We start from the raw sequence: 21,969 nt of genomic DNA on the forward strand, positions 1-21,969 counted from the left end.
GGTCTGACCCATAATGGCCGTTCTTCTGTTCTTATCTTGCCTACTGATGCCACATGAATAGGTGTTCACTTAGATTGTAAGGTCCTGGAATTATGGGTACATTTTATGCCTCTTTAAAGCAAATGCATGCTCATGGCCTGGTGGAAATTAATAATATATACCAGAAACAATGCCATTTACATAGCTTTTATGTTCTTTATTTTTTTCTGTTGCTAAAGACATCCTTACATGAAAGCAGAATCTTTGCTCTTAAGAATATCTTCTTGTGTTGAAGTCCTAATCTTCTGGTATTGCATAGTGTGCAAATTGGGAAATCAACGAAAGATTGATTTTTGGATTGAGAATAAGCATCAGGGAAGATAAAACCAGTTACACCTATGTATTCCTGTCCTCCCTGCATATTTAAAGCAGAAGGAAAGGAAATGTAATAAATATTTAAGCAGAATTGTTTCCAAATAGACTATTTGTCTGTTTTGCATGAAACACATGGGATTTAATTTCTAACGGTGTTTCAAGTTAATGGGAAATCTTGGTGCAAAATTATTCTTAAAAGATGTTAGAGCAGACTATAAATCATTTTATTAAGCCATGTGTCTCAGGACACATGAAAATGAAAGCACTGAGCTGAGCCATTATAAAATGGCCTTATTTCTTTTAGTGCTGGAATACAAATAAAAGTTAGTTTTTATTTTCTAGTAGGACATTTACATTCCTTTCCATGTAAGAAGAATCTAGAGGTGTGTTGATTGAGATGTATACTGGGATAAGCTCACGATCGCCTGATCTATCTTCCTGTCGGTTTGAAGGGCATTTACCTTGAAATGAACCTGGAAGAGCAGATGTTTGCTGACAGCTCTTTATGAATAAAATGTGGTGGACTTGAAAACCGTTTTAATTGTATGGCAAGAGGAAATCCTCTAATTTTAGGTTAGAGAAATTAGTCAAAGGGTCACTGTTTCCGATAAAAGGTGTTGTGAGCCTGTGCTTACTCTTGTAATAAGGCCAACTCATTTTTATAGGGTTTGGGTTTTTTTTTACACTTTCCAGGCCAAATTTATAGCCTTCAAGTATATCGTTGCATGTCTAATTTGCACACAATTGCTATGTTTGCAGCCACAAATTGAGTAATAGCATGCGCAAATGAGGCAAGTATTGTGCTCATCGTACGGGGGGGGAACTGAGACACAGACACAGAGACAGTGACCTGCCCAGGTCTTCTAACTCCCAGGTTATTCCTCTCTAACTTCATGCATAGTGAAGTCCTGTTGGCTAAACTGTTCTGAAAGGGGTTTAGGATTTGTGGCTTAGTGGCCAGAGCACAGGACTGGGGCTCAGGAGACTCGGGTTCTATTCTCCGTACTGGCCTGCTGGGCGCCCTGCGGCAAGTCACTTCACTTCTCTGTTTGTTTTGCCGTCTGTGAAGTGGAGATAATGATCCTGACCTCCACTGTAAAGTCCTTTGAGACCTACTGATGGGAAAATGTTGTATAAGATGTAGGTATTTATTATTACACTTGAGGAACCAGGTGTGAAACCTAATCTTGGGGGTCAGGGAATAAATCTCTTCTCCCATTTAACCCTTCATTCTGTCCTTTACTCAGTCTGTATCCAGCAATCCTCATACTGGGTGTTCCTGGTCCTCTGTAGCTTGGAGGCAGAGATCAAACCTTTGCTCAGCCTGATGGGCTTTTAACCATCTCCTGGGAAATCTTCCCAGAATTCTCTGCCTCCGGTAGTATATCAGGAGCTTATTCTTCCCAATGTATTAACCGCGGCTCCGAATACAGTCTAACATCAGAATTGCTGAAATTCACAGATAAGGCAGTCTGCCTGCAAAAGCTCATGTTTCAAAATTACTTTTCTAATAGCTTGGCAAAAAACCAACTGAAATTAACACATCCTTCCTTCTTCACAACTTAGTCTTATGGGTTTTATTTTAAAAGGAAATAAACTAGATGTGGAATGAACCAGATTCTCATGTGATGTAAATCTACATATCTTCAATGGAGCGACACCAATCTGTCCAGTTGGCTTTTATTTAACCCCCAATGCATCTGTTCAGCCTTTTGCCTTTTGAAATAATTTATACAGACAGCTCTCAGGAGAAGAACTGAGTGTAGGGATAATTTAGGGTTGCTAAAACTCAAGCTAGACTCCCCTACACAAGGTATATTGTGGTGTTAATGATGGAAATTCAGAGGAGTGTACTGTATGTGAACAAAAGGGTACCACAGAGCATTGGGTCAAAAATAAAGGTTTCAGTATGGATGATCAGATGCCCAGGAGTTTGGGAGGCCGCGCGAGAAGCCATAGAATAGCTAGTGGACAATATAACTTGGGGCCTTCTCCTTTCCAGCGGCCGTGGTTTGTTTTCACATTTTGATCTCTGCTGTGCTGCCCTGTCCCCGTTACGGGTGTACTGCTCGCGCTGCAGAATCAAACACCTGCCACCTTCCTGCTGCTGGGGAGACAAGCAAAGCTGCAAGATGGGGATGTTGTTGCACTTGAAAGGGATAACACCCATCTCCCTGTAAACATGGGAGTCAATTAGCATTGACTCCCTCCATCGCAAATTACCAAAAATGACTTTGTACAGAAATGACTGCATGATCGTTTCTGCTGAGTGAATAACAATTTGCAGTAAACTGGCAATTTACTTAATAAGATTGGAGTGTGGAGCCTGCTGATCGACCTGATGCTGCCATTCTAATTGAAGCTGTTTTGTCTCCCAAACCTGCCCCCAGCGCCTGGATTTGGGCACATGGCTGACTGTTACAAGCGATAAGCTCTAGCTTTACTGGTCCTGTGTCATTTTCCATTCTCTTTGGAAATCCCCCATAAAAGGGAGTTCCCAAAGCTAGCTGATTGGATCACTTTGGGAGCTGCAAACCAGTGGCGTAACTAGGTTAATTTGTCAATAGTTGGCTGCTGCTACAATTTCATATTGCCGTGAAGAAACAGTATGTACAAAGTTTCCCCTTTTCTCCTTTAAACGTGCTAACGCTTGGCTCCTAATTAATCCATGCAAACATAACTAATTTTAATGGTGTCAAGTATCAACTAATCTTAATGGTGTTAGCCTGATGTGTCTCATCTCATCTCTCTGTCCCCATATCACCTTCCCAATCTCCTGGGTCCTACAGTTTTGGATTTCCGCATGATCCCAAGCCCTATCTTTTGTTCTGCAGCAATCAGAGCAATCCCATACTCTGCTCTCTCTGTCCAGGGTGCTCCTCACACTGTTCGGCTCCTTAATCTTTTTTTAAAATATCAGATGAAGCATCTTCTCCATAGCAGAACTCTTCCACAATTCCACCATGGGAAGCTTCCAGAAGACATGTTACCCATGATATTCTTGTATGTTATGGCTGCTACCAGGAAACATCTGGTAGTTCAACTCTGAAGTCAAACACTGAATTAACTTTCCTGTAAGCAGTGTGCTCCTTAAAAATTAGCTGGAATGTGTAGCTCTCTGTGTTACGGCTTCAAGTTAATGAGCTCCGTGGTGGACATGGGAACCCTGATTTTTCAGACGTGAACATAATTGCATGTTTAGAGTGGCGCTCACAATTCCACGTATACCTTGCATATTCACATGCACAGCTGCTGTCCACCTTTATGCCCAGATACTGCATTTGCCTTCACAAATTGGGTGATTGTAACTGGCAACTGTGCACCCAGCTTTGAAAATCAACCTCAGCACGTATATACATGGGATAGCTGGGCAGGTTAATGGAAGCTTATGGCTGATTCTACGTCCTGAACAAGACAAGTTAGCAGGATTTTTGCCTTTACTTCCTGACATGCCTAAGTTATAATTTCACAAGGTGTTAGCAAAAGAATTTCATGCTGTACCTGCAACAGCTTCTCTCCAGATTAATGAATTGGAATAGTGAGAAATTCGCAGGTCAAACCAATGCATTTTAAACCGTTAGTGATGTAAACTTAAAAATGTCTTAACGCTTTCCATCAAAAGTCTGTGTACTTTGTTGGACTCCAAAATATTTTATACCTAAACTGAACTTATTGCAAGGCAAGAGCCCTTGGCTTTTGTAGCACATATAAAGTACATCAAAAGGTGGTTTCTTTGATTGAGTTTAAGTCATGGAATGTGTGTGTTTTCCTCAGAATACTCATCCATTGTGAGCAGACCAAATGAAATCAAAGAAACTCCCTTTGGTGGTCAATTGTTCTGTCACCAGAAACCATTGGTTAAAAATTGAGCCATACCACACTTGGGTACAGTTAGTTTTCTAACATACACACAACTCTTCTAGACATCCCTGTCTAGCACTGGAAAGTGCAGCTTTGAGTTTAAAAAGGATATCTTCTGACAGTTGGGTCACCTGCTCTCCCTTTCGCATAAAGAGGAGGTGAGGTTCTAAATGTTACAACTCAGTGAATGGTTTTGAAAATCAGAGGAGTATTACAAAACCAGATCAACTCTAGTTTGTCAGTTGCCTTGCTTAGCAGAACAGGTCTACTTGAGAGACAGGGGCAGTGGAATCACATGGTTTATTCTGCCAAAGAGTTTGACTCTTGTCTAGCCTGCTGACAGTTTTGGATAAGGACCCAGATCATGTACTTCATGACAAACCAGGCCCAAGTTTTGTAGCAAGGACCCTGGATTTTGCGGCACTCTGCAGCAGGATGAACCTGTGTCAGCTACGTTGGAAGGAAGTATTGAAATTTTGAAGGCCTTAAGTATGAAGATAAATACCATCAGTGCAGTATCCCATGTCCGTTGTGATAGTAAATCAATTTATTTTTTGCTGTCCATGCACTTTCAGTTTTTGATCTTCCTGGAGACGTTTGTACTGACAATGCAGAACTGCACTGGAGAAGTTCGGGGTTGAAGTAGAGAGTAAGCTAGAAGTGGTTTGGCAACTGAGCAGGAGAGGGGTTAGGATTTTTGGCACCCAGAAAGGCATGGGAGTTGATCCAGGTTTGTGGGACCAGCACCTCGGCTGGATAATTCTACAGTAGTAAGTCGTCATCGTTAGACTTCAGAAGGAAAGCCCCATTGATATGAAGAGGGCAGTTCACACCTCCCTGAACTGTTTCAAGATACCGAGTTTTGCACTGGTTTTTAGGGCTGGCTTCTCGAACCACATGGGCTTGAAATGCTTCTGTTTGTTTGTTTGTTTTTTTAAATAAAGTTGAGGTGGTGAAGCACAGTCCTGCAGCAAGGTGTTGATTCAGCAGCCAGTTCCGGGGCCCTCACCGTGCAGAGTATATAGAGCCCTGATTATGGACCAGTCAGCGGTGGAGAGACTGAACATGCTTTGCAGAGATAACACTGTTGGCTGGAGAGCGGTACGGCTTGCATTCTTTATGGCATATTGCCTCAGATCATCTTCAGCAAGCCATGCAGGGAAAGACACAATTGAGAACACCATCACTTTCCTACACATCACCACAACTGCCCGCTATTGGCGATTTGGTTTAAACTCAGATCAGTCATAGCGCTAAATAATAAATCGTATGTGGAAGCCGGGTGTTGGGATTACTTCATTAGCTGCCAAGCAGCTTTCTTCATACCGAGTAACTTCTAAAGGACTCAAGAATTTTTCCCTCTCCCCCTGCAAAATGAGTGATCAGTACTATAGTTGGTCATTCAGTTAAAAAGGGCTGCAGGGCCTCTTTATGAAGTCAAGTGTAGTGTGCTCTTAGGAAGCCTTATGCAGTGCCTCAGTTAGGTTTTCTTTACAAGATTAAAGGCTGAAATATAGCAGCCGCAGTTACATCCTTCTCCTTTCCCCTTGCCCCCTTGGCAGTAAATCAGCTCCTCATGTTGAATTTCACACTCTTTTTTTCTCCACTGAGCCAAGTGAATTAAAGGTCATTGTTTTAGATGGGCTGCCTGCACTCAACTCAAATGTACTTGCACAATGGTCTTGCAAGCGTCTCATGAACCTAGCAACTCTGGCATGCAGTGTACTTGCCTGCCCTTCGCATAATGAAGTGAATGGTATTTAATTCACCTAGCAAACGCTTGCCCTGGGAGTTAAATTTTGCAAAGCTGCTGCAGCACTGGGATATTAGGACTTTTATAAGCCAACTGAGTGTTCAGTGAAAAGGGAGAGGGCTTGAACTGGAATTGTGGGGGTGGCTTCCATAATAGTTTGTACTAGGGGAAGAGATGACCAGTCCGTTTGCTATTCTACTGATAAACCCAAAAAAATGGGTTCCTTCTATGAAGAGCTGCTGGAAGCATTGTTTGTGCAGGTAGAGGAAGAAGGAGAAAGCAAGCTATTCATATGCAGAACGGTACCAGATCCACACTGGACATGGGAGGTGTAGCTCAAATGAGCCAGAAAGCAGCTAGTCTTATCATAGTGGAGAACTGTCGTGTTTCAGAAATCCTTAAACAGAACTGGCATCATTCAGCATGAGTGTCCATTTTTGCTTAGCAGGCTCACCAGTGCAATATCTAGAACATTGCATCTGGCTGGAATGGGAGGCAGGGGGGCACTTCCACAGCCTCACGTCATACGGCTGTTTCAACAGGTATTTCAGCCTCTTCATGATTTTAGATTTTTTTATAACTTTTTAAAGAAAAAAGCCAGTAGTGTCAAGTTCACAACCATTTGTACAGCACTTAGCACACTGGGGTCCTGCTCCATGACTAGGGCTCCTAGGCACTGTGGTAATACAAAATTAATCAAAATACTCAAGACTCCTATAAGCCAGTTGCAACCTTCTAAAATCAACTTTCTCTCCACTGTTGCAACACATTGTTTTTGGAATCCACCTTTTAGCAACTGCACAGACACTTACAAAGTTCATGTGCAATTCACTCCTGCTGAGATCCACTTGTTCCTGCTGCCTGTCAACCTGTGGATAGCATTTCTACCTTCTGATCGACTTGAATTGCTGTACGCATTATTTGGCCTCAGAGGCAACTGCTCATGAGTGCAGTTGGCAGTCGTCTTACTTCATTTTCGTCTGTCTGTCTGGGATTCAGTAAATCAATTTTCTGGGGTAAATTTTTCACTCCTGCTGTGTGCCAACTCTCACATGGTTACAGAATTCAGTGAAAGCTGACACCTTGGCTATGATGACAATGCTTTTCTAGTAAAGAAGGAATGAGTGCAAGACTAGAAGTGGTTGCCTTATTATTTGAAGGGGCAGATACCTATCCAGCAATCTTAAATGGTGTGGATTATGGCTGTTACTTTCTGGATCAGGAGGCTTAGTGAGGTCAGTCCCCAAATCTTGTCTGTACTGGGATTTAGCAACTGGTGGACAGCAACCAGTTAGTTTTTATGTATATTACAGTGGTGCATAGCTGAGATTGGAGGCCCCCATGGCGCTAGGTGCTATACATAAACCGTTCCTGAGGAATTTACAATCTAAACAGACAAGAGATGGGAGGAGAAGGTCACAGCAGTGGCAGAGCTGGGAATAGATCCCATGTTTTCTGGGTCCCAGATCTGTACCCTATCTGCAAGACCACATACTCTGCTTAAAAGCAGGGCACACTTAATCAGTGAATGGTAAGTTTCCTTGCTACTTGGTTTTCTCAGTGAAGCTACATGGGCTGCTGCCCATCTATTGTGAAATCCCAAATATAGACTTAGAGCCCTTGTCTTGAGCTGTCTTGGAGGGAGTCATAGTGTTATGGAGAGAAATGGTAAACCTTTCATTGTGTCAGGCTTTTTTTATTTACTTGATTTAAAAAAAAAAAAAAGCCACCTTATTAACACAGGTGAAGCAGCTTGGCACCAGGCATTTCCTGTAATGAATGGTTGCAGTTAATCACCCTCAGCTTTTCATCAAACCATCAACTCTCCCAGTCTTCATTAATCCCCAGGCATGACCTCTGCGTCCATCATTTATTCTTTAAGTGATCTTGAACTAGCATACCAAAGGAGGGAAGGTACAGTACCTTGATTTCCTTAGTGCCATTACCCTAATTACTTCTGTAAAATGTACATCCCAGCAATAGCTCTCTTGAAACAAAACAAGCAGTCATGCAAAATGACAGCCGTTAAATTCGTGTCTTCAGATTTCACAGTGTACAAGGCATTTGGAAAATCCGAGGGTTGGTGAGATTCAAGGGGAGGAGAAATAAGCAGTGTGTAAACTATTTGGGTACAAACGCTGCATGGCATGTAGAGAAATGTGATCGAAATAGTCCTACGGATAAATGGTGGCATGAGTTAAAGCCCAGCCTTCCTGGTGAAGTTGACGATCGCAGCAGGGAGTGGGTCACTAATTCAGTTACATCCCAGTGCACATTGCGAAATCTCCACCCAGTTGACCAGACATAGGTCTGTCTTGAGAAGAGAGGTCTGGGTATGGTCCACTGGCAGAGCTGTGTCGAGGACCGGGATTCTTGCACTGAACTTTTTCTCCTAGATTCCTAGCTGGTGCTATTGGGGTTTTTTTTGTTCGTTTGTTTGTTTGTTTTTTCATGAGCATTGATTTCAGTTGCTTTCAGCTCACTTTGTGAGTGTGTGTGGAAAAGGCTTTTATGCCACAATTTATCATAGTAGAGGGTTGTGCCTTACAAAAGTCTGTTTATTTCAGGCTCCACCATTGACGTACATTGGAAAGTTACTTAAGCTTTTTCTGTTTTTGCTTAACCTGTCTTTGGATAAAACACTTGATCCATGGATGAAAACCACTATATCGGTGCCTATTATTATTATTGTACCCAAAGCGGGTTTTTAACTAAAGGTCGTCTAAACCTAGCCGATCTTTTTGGATGGTATAAGTATAGTAGATCTGTATCAGCCTTGAAGGAGGAGTCCATGGTGGACTGCCAGTTGAGGCTGGGATAATGCCCTTTCCCACAAGTGAAGGATTTAGCTTTGTGTACTGTATTGACACCGTAATAAATCAAGTTTCCGTCATGCAGATAAAATTACCTAACCCAAACCACTGCATCTAGATAAGATGTCAGCTCCCAAACTCTCTCTTGCCTGCCTTTTGTGAACAGTCTGTCCCTTGACTGCATTTCCCTTTCCCTTGTGGTTCAATCTAAGGTAGTAGAAATTAAACACCCTTCAGCCAGACCATTTAGGGAGGTCTCTCGTATTGGGTGACATTGCTGCCCGTTCCCCATGTTACAGCCCATAATATCCTTGCATAGTTGCTCATACTGATCCCTTCATCGCTGGATTCTTTGTTACAAAATCTGCTGCGTACGCAAGGTTGAGGGGGGAGATGCAGAACCTCCTGTACCTAACAAAAAAACCAAACACCACCACATGTGGCTATGGTCAGAAAATAACGTCCCAAGAGCAGCATCTTTTTGAACACCAGCAAGTCTTTTATTTTAGTCATCTGTAACTCGCTTTACTCCAGAAGCTCACATACACAAACGTAGATCTAACCTGTCTGAGGCACCTCGGTACGGCAACCGTGTAATACCTAGAATGCAACCAGCTGCTTCATGCATCCACAGGATCACTATGGTGGGGGTCCAGAATCTTTCGAGCTGGTGATTGATAGCCCAGTTCCCCATCCGCCCCTCCTGCGCTCCCCCCCCCCCCCAAAAATGTTGAGGTCATAGTGCGAACTGCTACCAGGTAGGGAAAATTTGTGAACAAAGCAAATGTGATAGTGTCGCGATTACAGCTCTGGTTTTCTAGTCATAGCTATGCCCTAAAGCTGGTAAACAGCAGATGCAGCTGAGCCAGGTGCTCTTTAGAAGTCCTCGAAGCAGCCTTGAAGCAATTATGGTTTGAGGTATTTAAGCTTCCAAGTCTTCTCAAGATGGGCTTATCACAACAGCTCCCAAAATCTAATATGCCTAAAGACTTCATTAAATTTAAAAAAAGAGTGAAATTGACCTATTCCAATGAAGATAATAGCACAAAGCCCCAGTAAAAATTGTCAGTTATGAATGCCAGAGCAAAATGCTCAATGGGAGCATTTCATCTGTCTTTTGTTTTGGGCTATTTTGTATTATGCCCTCAACGTGACTCTAAACTAATCCCCAAAGAGCAGGCTTAATTGCAACATGCCTGTCACTTAATTTGTCTCAGATTCATGATCTATTTTCTTAATTAGCTTTTTCTCCAACAGTCGTTTGCAGTCTTGCTGTCTGTAATCATTAAACCTCTTTACATGCATCTTAAACTGAACAAAACCACACGTAGTGTCTGGCAGGAGCACCGAATGCTGCAGGAGCGAAACGGCAGGCTTGAGCCACACAAACTGCTGCTGCATTCCATGAGATCTGTCCTCTGACTACTCAAAAGCGGGCCAAGGCCATGTTGCATCTGATTTTCCACGCAGTTGAACCTGATCAAATCACCCAGGAAACACCAGACACAGCACTATCCGCCGTCCTTTTTCTTTTTTTTCCCCACCCCCAAGTCAGCAATATAGCTGGGAGAAATGCAGGGAGAGAACACATCTATTAAAACGCTGTCAAAAAGGCGTTTGAGTTTGGGTGAAATGGATGATCACAAGCGAAGGGTTTGAGCTGCTGGGTTACAGCAGGCAGGTGCTATGCAGGATTTGGGCTACTGCAGCATAAATTGCACCAACCCACGCTCTTCCTCCATACGTGTGCACTCCTTCCTCCATACACGCACTCATCCTTTCATGAGCTGCAGAGCCGCCTCCTCTTCCACTGCCACAAATCTGCCAGGGCACCACTGGGCCCACGGACCCCTCAGCTCTGCTGATGCACCTTGATCTCAGCCTGCAAGCACACCACCCCCACCCTATCCCCCCGCTTTGCCGGGGTCCTGGTCCATCACTAGGGTTCTTAGGCCCTGCAGTAATGATCATACAGTCTGGGGGTTACCCATCATACCTAACTCTGGTGGTGGTTCTGTGATGTGGATGAACGTCCAGCCAGGGACTAGGATAAGAAATGATCAAACTTTGCTCCTGTCCCAATAGGACGGTGAATGAGGGTTTGCAGAAGTGAAAGGTGGGCGCACAGACCCGCTGTGTCACTCAGCGTCCAATAACTCGCATTAATATGTATTCATGTGCTGTGTGAACACCATTGCCGCTGACCCTGACATCCTGCCTGAATAAGGATCAGGATTGGGATAGTTGTTACAGCTAATACAGGTTTAATCCCATTGTAAACTGGATTTAAAATTGATTCTCTAATGTAAACCAACTTGTGGGTCATGGTCAGTTATTTTTAGTTTGGCTTAGTTTGCCCAGACTTGTTTTAAGATGCTGATTAGGCCTCAACTGGAGTATTGCTTCCAGTTCCAGGCACCGCATTTCAGGAAGGATGTGGACAAATTGGAGAAAGTCCAGAGAAGAGCAACAAAAATGACTAATGGTCTAGAAAACAAGACCTATGAGGGAAGATTGAAAAAATTGGGTTTGTTTAGTCTGGAAAAGAGAAGACTGAGAGGGGACACAACAGTTTTCAAGTACATAAAAGGTTGTTACAAAGAGGAGGGAGAAAAATTGTTCTTCTTAACCTCTGAAGATAGGACGAGATGTAATGGCCTTAAATTGCAGCAAGGGAGGTTTAGGTTGAACATTAGGAAAAACTTCCTAACTGTCAGGGTGGTTAAGCAGAGGAATAACTTGCCTAGGGAGGTTGTGGAATCTCCATTATTGAAGATTTTTAAGAGCAGGTTAGACAACACCTGTCAGGAATGCTCTAAATAATAGTCCTGCCATGAGTGCAGGGGACTGGACTAGATGACCTCTCAAGGACCCTTCCAGTTCTGTGATTCACGCATAAACATTAAGGTGCAGTAAGTCAGCATGTCTAGTCTCTAGCACTAGAAAACTACACCTCTGTCCAATGTGCAGCTAACAGTCTGCATACTAGAAATCTATACTAGGGCTTAGGCCCCCTTTTACAGGCGATTGTCTGTCTGACTTCCTCTGTCCCAGTGGCTTTCCCTTCTCCATAGCTGACCCTTACTGATATGGCAAAAGATTAAAATTTACTTCCACTATTGACGGTCTTTTCTTCCACAATGTTTCCAGTACTATCCAAGCTCTCCACTTGTACATCTCGAATTGAAACTCATTGATATGTGGCTGCTCTTGTTGCTCTGGAATATCAGCAAATGAAATGAGTTTTCATTGGTACAGCCCTCAGACCCTCACTGCAAGAGACTCCCAGGAATCCTGGTTCTGTCCCATTGGTAGAGTTGACCAAGAGTTGGAAATGGGTGAGCTATCGTCAGTATTCCTGAATTCTGTTCCCTTCTCTGCCACGGACTTGTGCGACCTTACCCCGTCTAGTCTCAGCTGCAGAATACCTGCCTCGCAGGGCATCGTGAGAATTAATGTTTGTTTGTGAAGTGCTTTGAGCTGAAGGGTGTTGGAGGTGAGATTGATACAGGGCAGGGTGTCCTATGCTGCACCATCTCTGGTAAACACATTCTGGGGCGTACACCTCAGAGCTTGTCAGCTGAGTGTGACAGTCTCTCTCCTCCTTGAAGAGGGGCTTTGGGAGAATCACTGAGATAATTCTGAAGGGATTTATGCTGTGCTCTCTCACCAAGCTCCAAAATTATTTAATTTTGCCTCCGAATTGGTCCGGATCCACGTTCTCAAGCTTGCAGAGTTGTGTTAGAGAAAATGGGTTAAAATATGTCTGCACAGAAGAGCGGAGTATGAATATAAATGAAGCGTGGTGCTGCTTTTAGAGTGTAAGCTACTCCCAGAAGGGATAGCCGCTTCCCCATTTGCTTTCTTGATAGCTAGGGCCCTGGGCTTTCTATTTATAGAAAGTCATTGAGAAAATCAACAGAGCGTGAACTGCACAGCATTGCTGAAGCTTTCACAGTGGAATTGATGAGCTCTGCAGTGGCGGGGAAGAAGCGGACGCCTCCTGTCTATTCACCACAGATGCGCGCACACACATCACAGGAAAGTGCTTACCCCATTTTAAAATGCCAGATCTTCCCAACTGCAGGGCTGCCCTGTGGGAAAACAGGCAGATTTGGGGGCGCAGCCCTGGCAGGCTGGATGCACCCTGAGAAGGGCTACACAGCCATGAAGAAAGGATGTTCAAAACAGCCCTGCAGCCTTTTCACCGCACAGATGCTGGGGGAGAAGGGGCCTCCCAGGCTCCCGTCACCGTATAATGACATTCTTGAGGGCGGGCTGCTCAGTCAGTGATGCCAGGGCTCCCTTGCCAGCGTGCTGCAGAATGGGACCTGCAATGTCGCTGCGCAGCTTGAAGCCTCCCTGCCTGATTTAAGTGCTTCAATGTGGAGGACAAGCGCGTGGCAGCCCCAGCACATTGTCCTTTCCTAGCCTCCTGCAGGACTTCTCAGCCAAGCGCCTTGAGGCTGTTCGCTAACTTTAGGGTGGACAAACACCCCCGTGAGCTGGGAATTCACCCCTGCTCCAAGGTGGGGAAATGGGAGTCAGAGCGAGAATAGAATGGGGCAGTCCTAATTTCCAGCCCTCTGCTCCAATCAGCAGCCCCCAGCACCTCCCGGGGGGCAGGAATCTTCCTTCTGGACTTCCTAAAACATGACTGAAAAAGTGACCAGCAAGCGAGCTGAACTGCTCTGCCCTCGGCCTGCTCGGGCTCTTACGCTCAGCCCCCACCCTCCTGTGAGCAGTGAGCCCTCTTGCCTGCCCCAACTGATCTCTCTCTAGGAGCCTTTTAGTAGTTACAGCTTGTGCTTGAGAGCTGGGCTGCAAAGCAGCATCTAATGAGAGATCAGGGAGCTACTCAGGAGAAGGAAGGTAGGTAGGGAGGGGTGTCCTGACCTCACTCAAATCAGCTTCCCTTTGCAGGTCAGTGCCTTTGGGGAGGGATGAGAGTGGGATGTCTCCTTGGCTTTGTGAGGGGAAGCCTGTGCTCAGATGCCCATTGCAGTCAAAAAGCAATACACTCCTACTCTGTTACTGCCCTTTGTTTGCGCTGGGAAGGTTTGCCTTCTCCTGTGGGTCTTGGCTTCCCCGGTGCGTGACCCGCAGCAGCCAAGCAAAGCTGTCGTGTAAACTTCCCGGCTCCAGCATCAACTCTGTGTGCTCACCTTTGCAAAGGTGATGGCGATAAATTGTTAACTTGCTTGCTACAAAATCATTGCCCAGGGCAAGTGCAGAAATTTGCAAGGTTACGCCCCAGTGTCTCCCACGGGTGGAGGCTTGAGAGGACGGTGCACCCTTTGGGATTCGGACACCGCTGCCTGCATGTCCAGTGGAGTGTCGTGCTGTTGCCAGATAAGCCTTCCTCCGCCTGCTAGCTGGCCAGCTGTCTGAGGAAGAAGAGGGGCGGAGGGTTGGTGGTAGGGGGCCAAGGACCAAGTTGGGAACCTTGTGCCTCGTGATTAGGAGAGAACCGTTTCCTGTCCTGCTGTAATGGGAAGGCATGAATCACATGAACAGGTGAAGCCTCCCCCCGCATAGGCCAGCCCCTTACTCTGCTGATACAGTGCTATGCAGCATCTCCCTCTTGGCTTAGTTTACGGTCTGCCTGTATAACAACCTGGGGGAGCTAGAAGCCGTTGCATTACACTTAATAGGCTGCTGGATCTTAAATGCTGCAAGCCTTGTTGCCTGGCAGCCTCAGTGTTGGACTCTCATTAATGATTTACGGAGCCAGGTGCTTATGCGCAGTGGTTTATAGATGCAAGACGTGGTCTCTGCCTTGAAGAGCTTCTACTCAAATTCAGCCAGACACCTGGGATCCATGGGGAAGCCCCACCACCAGACTGCCGGGGGACCAGTGCTGGCAGGTGGCGAGCAGCGCTGGCTGGGTTTGCACAAAGTGGGTCAGGAGAAGCGGGCTGGTGGCAAGGAGTCGGGGACTGTTCCCAGCGTGGGGGAGGAGATGAGCTAGGGCATCCATCCTACATGGTGCCAAGCACCAGCACCCTCACTCCCATTGCCACATGGGGAGTGGAGGGTGCTGTCAGGATTTTAAAGGATCAAGACCCAGGAGAGGTGAGCGTAGGGAGCAAACGAGAGCGGCCGTGGAGGCTGGGGCACAATTGCAATTAGCGCTGGAGTTTGAGTAGCATAGCAGAAACAGTGTGGCCATCCTCCCTGCTCCATGTGTCTGTCCTTACAACAAAGGCGATCTCGGCAGCACTCCTGGTGTGATCGTTCGGGGGTGGGTGGGCTAAGTGACGCAAGACGTTGTGCCAGAACACAAGGCAAATGGCCAGTCTGTTTGCTCCTTCCCAGTCTGCTGCTGGTGGCTTTTGAAGTTGCTAGCTGTTAGGAAGCGAGTTAAGCTCCTGCCAGCCCTTCATGCACAGAACTGTTTAATCCGATTTGTATCTGCATAAAAAGCGCGGGGGGGGGGGGGGGGGACACGAACATTTCCATGACATGTCGTGCTTTTACGAATTGGAGGCAGGAATTCGCACGGGCGGCTTGAGTCCACAGAGGAAGTGGGCTCGTGGGTGAACAAGCTCAGGGGAGGAGCTCACTCTAGTGGGAAAGGAGCGGGGGTGTAGAAGAAGGGGGTTCTTCCATTTGAGGTGAGCTGTCCAGTGGAATGAGGCCAGGACAGGCTGACACCTCTGATGGCTCTTCTGAAATGCTGCAGTAATTCTTAGCTCTGCTGGAACCCCTCCAGCTGAGGGGCTTACAGCGCTTCAGAAGCGTTGATCTCCCTCTTCCCCCCCCCCCCCAACATTGCCATGAGGCACATGGACTAGCCCCATTTTACAGATGGAGACACTGAGGCACAGAGAGGTGGCAATTTGCCTAGTTCACATGGTAGAGCTGCTAAGAGAACCCAGGAGTCCTGACTTCCAGTTCACTGCACTGACTCTGGGTGAGAGGAGCTAGAATCTTTCCTCTTCTCTTGAGCTCCATTTGCTCCTTCTGCTCTTTCTTCTGCCCCACATTTTCCACTCCTGTTTCTCTCACTCAGCTTTCTTTTCAAGGAGGAAGATTTTTTAAAACTCTGGAGGTGATCCCAGCTTGATTGCGACGCCAGCAGCTGCTCCAGCAGGTTGCAGCCCTCGCTTTGCTGCTGCTGGCTCTGTCAGTGCCCCCTTCGCCCTCCCTAATTCTCAAGGTCAGGTAGAAAACTGATTTACTTGGAACTTGCCATTTTGAGGGGAGTGTCTCCCTCCCGACCGTCACGATGGGCAGACCCTGCCTGGGATTCCTAGCAGAGACGCTGGGGGCTTCACCCCCACTAGTGTCCCTTCCGCTCAGCAGTTGGAGTACACTGGCCAGGGTGCGGGGCTTGCGTTGCCATGCCGCACCTTATCTGTGGGCAACACATTTTCAGTCTCTCGGGCGGTCAGTCTAGCACCTTTCGTTAGCAATAGACGACGCATGGCTGTTGCCATGTGATGATTTGTCTCTCTGTTCTGAGGCACGGAGCTGTCTGGAGACCTCTGTTCCCCACTGGAGTGGGGAGATCAATATGGGTTTATAACTAGGCTTTCATTTTGTGCTAGTCTTTTGTGTGTCTCGGTTTTTTTGGCATCTGTAGCATTTTGTAAGAGGCTGTGTGTGTTTAGTTAGCTTCCCCTCCCCCGAAAGAGGAGCGCTTTCATGTTTTTTCCCGTTGCAGTGGAAACGGTTTTTTAAAATAAAAGGTGGCATTTGCGAGTGAAATAGTGTCTCTCTTTTTTCCCTGCTGCTTTATGTTGTGGAGAGAAGCCCTGGAAGATTTTTTTTCTTTTACCACCAAAAAGCTACAGTGTGTTGCTCTGACTGTTCACTACATGAGAAGTTATGGGCTTGTCTACCCTGTGGATAAACTGTAGAACTATTAGGGTTAATATCACCAGTATGAAGCAAGGGAAACCCGAGCAATTAAAGGGATTTTTAGTGAGGCTGCTCCAGTGCGGGAGGCAAAGAGGGGGAAGGGATGTATGATGTTAACCCCGATTTAATTCAAACGCCTGTCAAACGGGAAGGAAGATCTCTCTCCACGTGATGCCAGCCCTCCGGGTGAGGGCTGAGCACTCCAGGGTCACTCGCTGACCCTCCTGCAATTCTGGCCGAGACCAGACTTGCTGCCTCTGATCATTCTAAGGTGAAAAAACTGAAATTAGCCCCAGCCTTGTCCATGAAAGGGATTTGCCCTGATTTCTGCCCCCAGGTGCAGCTACCCCAGTGCAAACCTCTACAGCAGACAGACAAAACTGCTTTTAGCCCCGGTGAATCTTACCCTGGCTTCAGGCATCCGTGCCAATAGCAGCTTTGCCCTGGGGCAGTTGCACTGGTGGCTAATAGGCTAGACAAGGCCCAGTGCCAGGCTGCTCAGGAGCCAAGGTGCTGAGCACAGTCTGGATGTCAGGAGGGAGGAGGCCAGAGCCCTCAGTTTCTAACCAGCTGGCCTTCTCTCCTCCTCTGCAGGCTGCAGCATACGCATCCGAGGACGGCGTCCTGACTGAGGCCATGATCGACGCCCGCGTGGCCGACGCGGTACAGCAGCACGAGCAGAAGATGGAGTGGCTGAAAGCGGAGGGCACAGACCCAAACAAGGAGGCTGGCAAGAGCCAACGGCTGCCTCTCCCCGTGGGGACGGCTGTCTGAGAAGCTGCAGACTGGTGTGCGCGGGGAGGGCGTGGGGAATGATGTTGGAGGGTCGGTTGGCCGGCCATGTTGGTGGAATCATGTTCTGGAGGTGAGCACCCAGTGGTGCCAGCCATGCAGCGATGGGAGCTGCCCAGGTCCTGCCCTCTCAATTTTATACTTTTAGGGAACACCAGAAATAAATGTCTTTTAAAGCAGGCTGAAGAAGCCGCCAAATTAAAGGAGCCCCCTTGACGCAAAGCCATTGCCTCGCTGCTAGTCTGTGGCCTTTCTCCTGAGAGCACCAAAGTCAACCCCCTCTGTCAGTGGTGTAGCCAGGGGGAGCGGAGATTAACAAAGGCACCACCCGCTAGTACTCGCCCGGCGGCGCTCCGGGTCTTGGGCGGCGGGTCAGGCGGCGCTCCGGGTCTTCAGCAGCACTTCCGCGGCGGGTCCTTCACTTGCTCCGGTCTTTGGCAGCACTGACGGACCCCAGAGCATGCTGGCCTGTGGTTTCCAAGGAGCACAGCAGCCCGGCACAGCAGCTACGCCCTTCAGCCATGCCAAGACTCTCCCCACGGCTTGTCCCTGCTGCGCACCAGACGCTGCTCCGACAGCTCTTGCGTGGCTCATCTGGGCGCCCCAGCGCTGGGCTTGCCCCGAGCAGCAGGACATCGTGCTCTTCCCAGGCAGGTCCCATTCCGTGGCTGAGTTTTAACACATGCAGCGTGGGTGCAGCGTCACTGCACAGGGAAGTGTCAGCACCTGATGTGAGATCAGCCAGGGCAGACCCCACAAAATTCCCCGGTATCCAAGAGGGCTGTGTAGAATAAAATTCCTCCTGAGCTTTTATCCCCTTCACACGTGGCACCGTAGAATAAACCTGCCTGGGCCTTGCCTTGGAACTCACCTGGCTGCGTGGATCAAGTAGATCAGCTGACACCTGCATTCCCCATAGCAGCAATCTTAGAGGCAGTCCTTGGACTCCGAGCAGGTGGCCGATGTGGCCTATGGGGGGACAGTGCGGTGACCCTTTACTAAAACGATAGTGCCTCTCGCAGGGAGGAAGGACAGCCCGTGCCAAGGGATTGATTGGTTCCCTGCTGCCGGAGCGCATGTTCCCGTTGTACAGGCTTTGTTCTGGGAGATGCTGCATTTGCTGTGTCCATCCAGCCTCTTGCTGCGCTGTTGGGTTAGGGAGCAGTGAAGGCTTTGACGTGGATTTTGCTTCCACGTAATTCTGCCCTCCGACGAGTCTCCGAGCTGGGGGGTCCTAGCAGACAGGTGGCTACAGCAGAAAAAGCACCAGCCCCACTGGCAAAGGATTGACCTGGCCTTAGACAGAACTCCTCGTGCCCTACAGCAGGCCCTCCACCCCCCCGAGGCAGGCTTGCTCTCTCGGCTGAAAGCTGCATGGGGGGGGAGCTGGCCTGGCCAGGGCTGGCTGTCTGGCACCTGTCAGCGGGCAGACTGTTTTATGCCATGGCATGAGGGGGGGAGAAATGGGAGATGCCCTGGAGCCACTCCTGGCCTGCTGAGTGCTTGACAAGCATGCCTGTGGCAGGAGCCTGGAGCCCAGCCTCCCTGGACTGGTGACATCGAAGCTGCTTGTGAGTCTGTGGGCAGGCCAGAAACAGCCTCTGGTTTTGAGCTGAACTGGGTTTGAACTCCGGGTTCCCGAGCAGCTTTGCTTTCCAAGTTCCCCTCTGTGCCCGCACCCCCCAGATGCGTTTGCCTGAGCTAATCCTGTGCCCTGGAGTACCTGGCGGAGGTGCTCTCCCCGACAGGAACTGACAGCGTGCTCGTCGCTGGGAGCTGGCTTGCAGCTTTGAGAAATGCATGCTGACAAGGGCTGGGAGCGGGAGGGATCGCAGTGACTGTGCAGAGACTGGCAGGGCTGGCCTCCCGGGGACTTGAAACAAGCAGCTTTGTGGGGCACCACGAAGCCATCAGCACTCGTGGCTGCAAATCCACCTGTCTTGTGCCATCGTCCGCTCTCGCTACAGCTGCTGGAAGCCCCACCAGCATCCCTGGATACTAGGTTGGGCGAGAGAAAATCTGGCTGCTTGGGGAAACTCTAGCTTCAGAAACTTGCTTATGTGAGGCTGGTGCAGCTTTTCTGAGTGGCTGGTGTCCAGCTGTAGGGTGCAAGGCTCCTCTTGCTGAGGGCAGGGCAGCATCTTTCCCGGTATGCATTGCTAAGTGCTGACATGCTTTTCAGCGGTCTCTGCAGGCTGCTTCCCTGGATCTCCCCCAGGCAGCTGCACAGAAAGTCCTCTGGGATGAAAACCACCTGTTGCAAGACTGCTGTCCAACTCCCAGCACAATGGGCTAGTGGGGCAGGTGCTGCTGTGTGCTGAGGGCTGGCTGGAAGGGAGGGACAACGCATTCATACGGCTCTGACCAGGCGACATTGGGGTGTGTCAGCGCTGTCCGACCATCCATTCTCATCACTGCCTTTGGAAGGTGACACTTCTGTTGGGGTGGGGAGAAGGGAGGCGTCGCTGCCTTACTGTATTGTGCTGTGTGCACTTACAGATGTCCTTGCCTGCATCTCAGGCAGGGTCCCAGCGATTAGATCTTGGTGTCAAAGACCGGTGGGTGCGTGGCTTTGTCAGCTTTGGGTGTCCAGGGAAGCTGAAGATCTCTTCGTGCAGCGCTAGCCCTGAGAACGGTGTAATTACCACAAAGGGGGCAGCCTCTGTTGCTCCTGCATGCGGCCAGTTTTATTGCGTGCCCTGCAGTTGAGGGCTGGCAGTGGTGGTCCCCAGGTGAACTGCAGGGTCCAGCTCATGGTGTAGGGAGGGCAGAGAATGTCAGGGTGGATTTCTTCCTGGGTGCTGAGCACGTGCAGGTCCCTCTGGGCTTGCTCAGCTTCTCTGAAAATCAGACAGTGTCTCTGGTCTCCCTGTCTGTGAAATGTGGGGAGGGAGGGGAATGGTCCTCACCCCCATTTCGGAATGGGCTTTGAGATCTACTGGTGGAAAAGCACCAAGTATTTACCTGCCTCCTTTGATGCCACACCCAGTCTTAGCTCTGCCAGGGCCAAACGGTCTGGGCCCCACTCTGCCTCATGCATCAACAGAACTGTCTTAATGTGTGACACTTCGTTATTGACGATTGATGTAAAAAAACACTGCTTGGCTCACTGGTCCCCGCTGGTGTTACAGCACTGGCAGCTTGGCGGGGGTGGGGGATCAGCCTTTTCCCTTGTAAACTGAGCCCACTTTAGTTGGAACCCGTGGAAATGAACATGGGCCATCATTCTTACTGCCCCTCTGTCCGGTCTGTAATTGCTCATTAAATAGAATCTGTTGATTTATTAGGGCAGCCTCAGATAACTAGTCTCTTCCCATCCTAATTAGTTTTTCCTCAATCACATTTTTCTTCTATAAGCTGTAAGAAAGAAGAGCAAGAACACAGCTGGGTATTCCTCTGGTTTGTCCTGGTATGATGTACATGGAGCCCACAGATACTAGAAAGAGAAATGCTGTATTTCCTACTGTGCTCTCCAGCCGTCTGTTCATCCCTTTCTATCCTTCCTTTCCTGTCTTCTGCTGACACTGGTAAATAGAGAGTGAACACCGCTTAAACCGAGTGAAACAGCACCACAGCTGCTGTGTCTGTGTGTCTTATGCTGCCTCCCGCTGGTTGCCCTCAGTTACTTCTTAAAAACCAAGTGGAGCCATAGCTCTGGTGACGCAGTTCCATTCCCCCCCTTGCTGGCCATCTTTGTGGGGATGAGGTCGAGCCCAGTTAAAGGCAGTATGGTGTTGTGGTGGGGAATTGGAGGGCTGGTGGCATTCTCAGCCCACCTGATCGATGGTGCTGACAGCCAATTTGGGTGAGGCTTTGCACTAATTTTTTTTTCTTTGCTGCCAAATCAGTGGATTTAGAAACTGCCTTTAAATGATAGCTATTAATTGGAGGTGCCCTTAGCTTTCCCTTGGAGTTCTGCACAGAATTTCCGCATGAATGAGGAAGGTTCCATGCCCCAGAGAGCAACTGTGGCTTCCTGAATCAGGACAGGGTCTCTGGGTCGTAAGCAGTGGTGCAATCACTGACTGTATGAACTCACACCCGATACGGTGGCAGTGATCTGATGGCTTCTCTGCATGTGTTCTGGTGAGTTGTGTGTGACTGTCCAGGCTCTGTGTCTAACTTTTAGGTCTTGTGATCATTACTTTTGTAATTGCCCAAATAATTTAACTGGAAAGGGGGAAGAGGGAACAAAAACGTCTATCAAGTTATAACCATTGGTTTTTGTTTTAATAAAACAATGTGAAATTTGACTACATTGTTGATGGCTCTCTGCCTTCTGCACAACACTGCGCCTGGCTTTGTGTGTGTGGAGGGTGAGGGCAGGTGGGGGTCAAGCTTTTCACACTAAACCAAAGAGAGGATGGTGATAGTAGCCCTCTGTTTCCTTTTATGGTGGGGAAGGGGTGGGAATAATTAGTCCTTGCCCTTTGCTAATGAAGTGATTTTTTTCACTTGTGTCTGAAATCACTTCGCAAACAGTAAAGCTGGGTGACTTCCGGTCAGGCCGTGAACCCTGAACAGAACTCA

General features: G+C 48.0%; 1 protein-coding gene across 1 annotated transcript in view; it reads left to right on the forward strand.

Moving 5' to 3' along the window:
• LOC142000672 (ATPase family AAA domain-containing protein 3) overlaps positions 1 to 21,622 on the forward strand; it is a 68,147-nt gene extending 46,525 nt beyond the window's left edge. Inside the window, exon 16 of the mRNA XM_074975105.1 lies at positions 17,242 to 21,622. Coding sequence (XP_074831206.1) covers positions 17,242 to 17,421 — 180 coding nt within the window. The 3' untranslated portion in view covers positions 17,422 to 21,622. The remainder of the gene's footprint in view (positions 1 to 17,241) is intronic.
• Positions 21,623 to 21,969: the final 347 nt, after the last annotated feature.

The sequence above is a fragment of the Natator depressus genome, chromosome 18 (genome assembly GCF_965152275.1).
Source record: "Natator depressus isolate rNatDep1 chromosome 18, rNatDep2.hap1, whole genome shotgun sequence".
Lineage (NCBI taxonomy): Eukaryota > Metazoa > Chordata > Testudines > Cheloniidae > Natator > Natator depressus.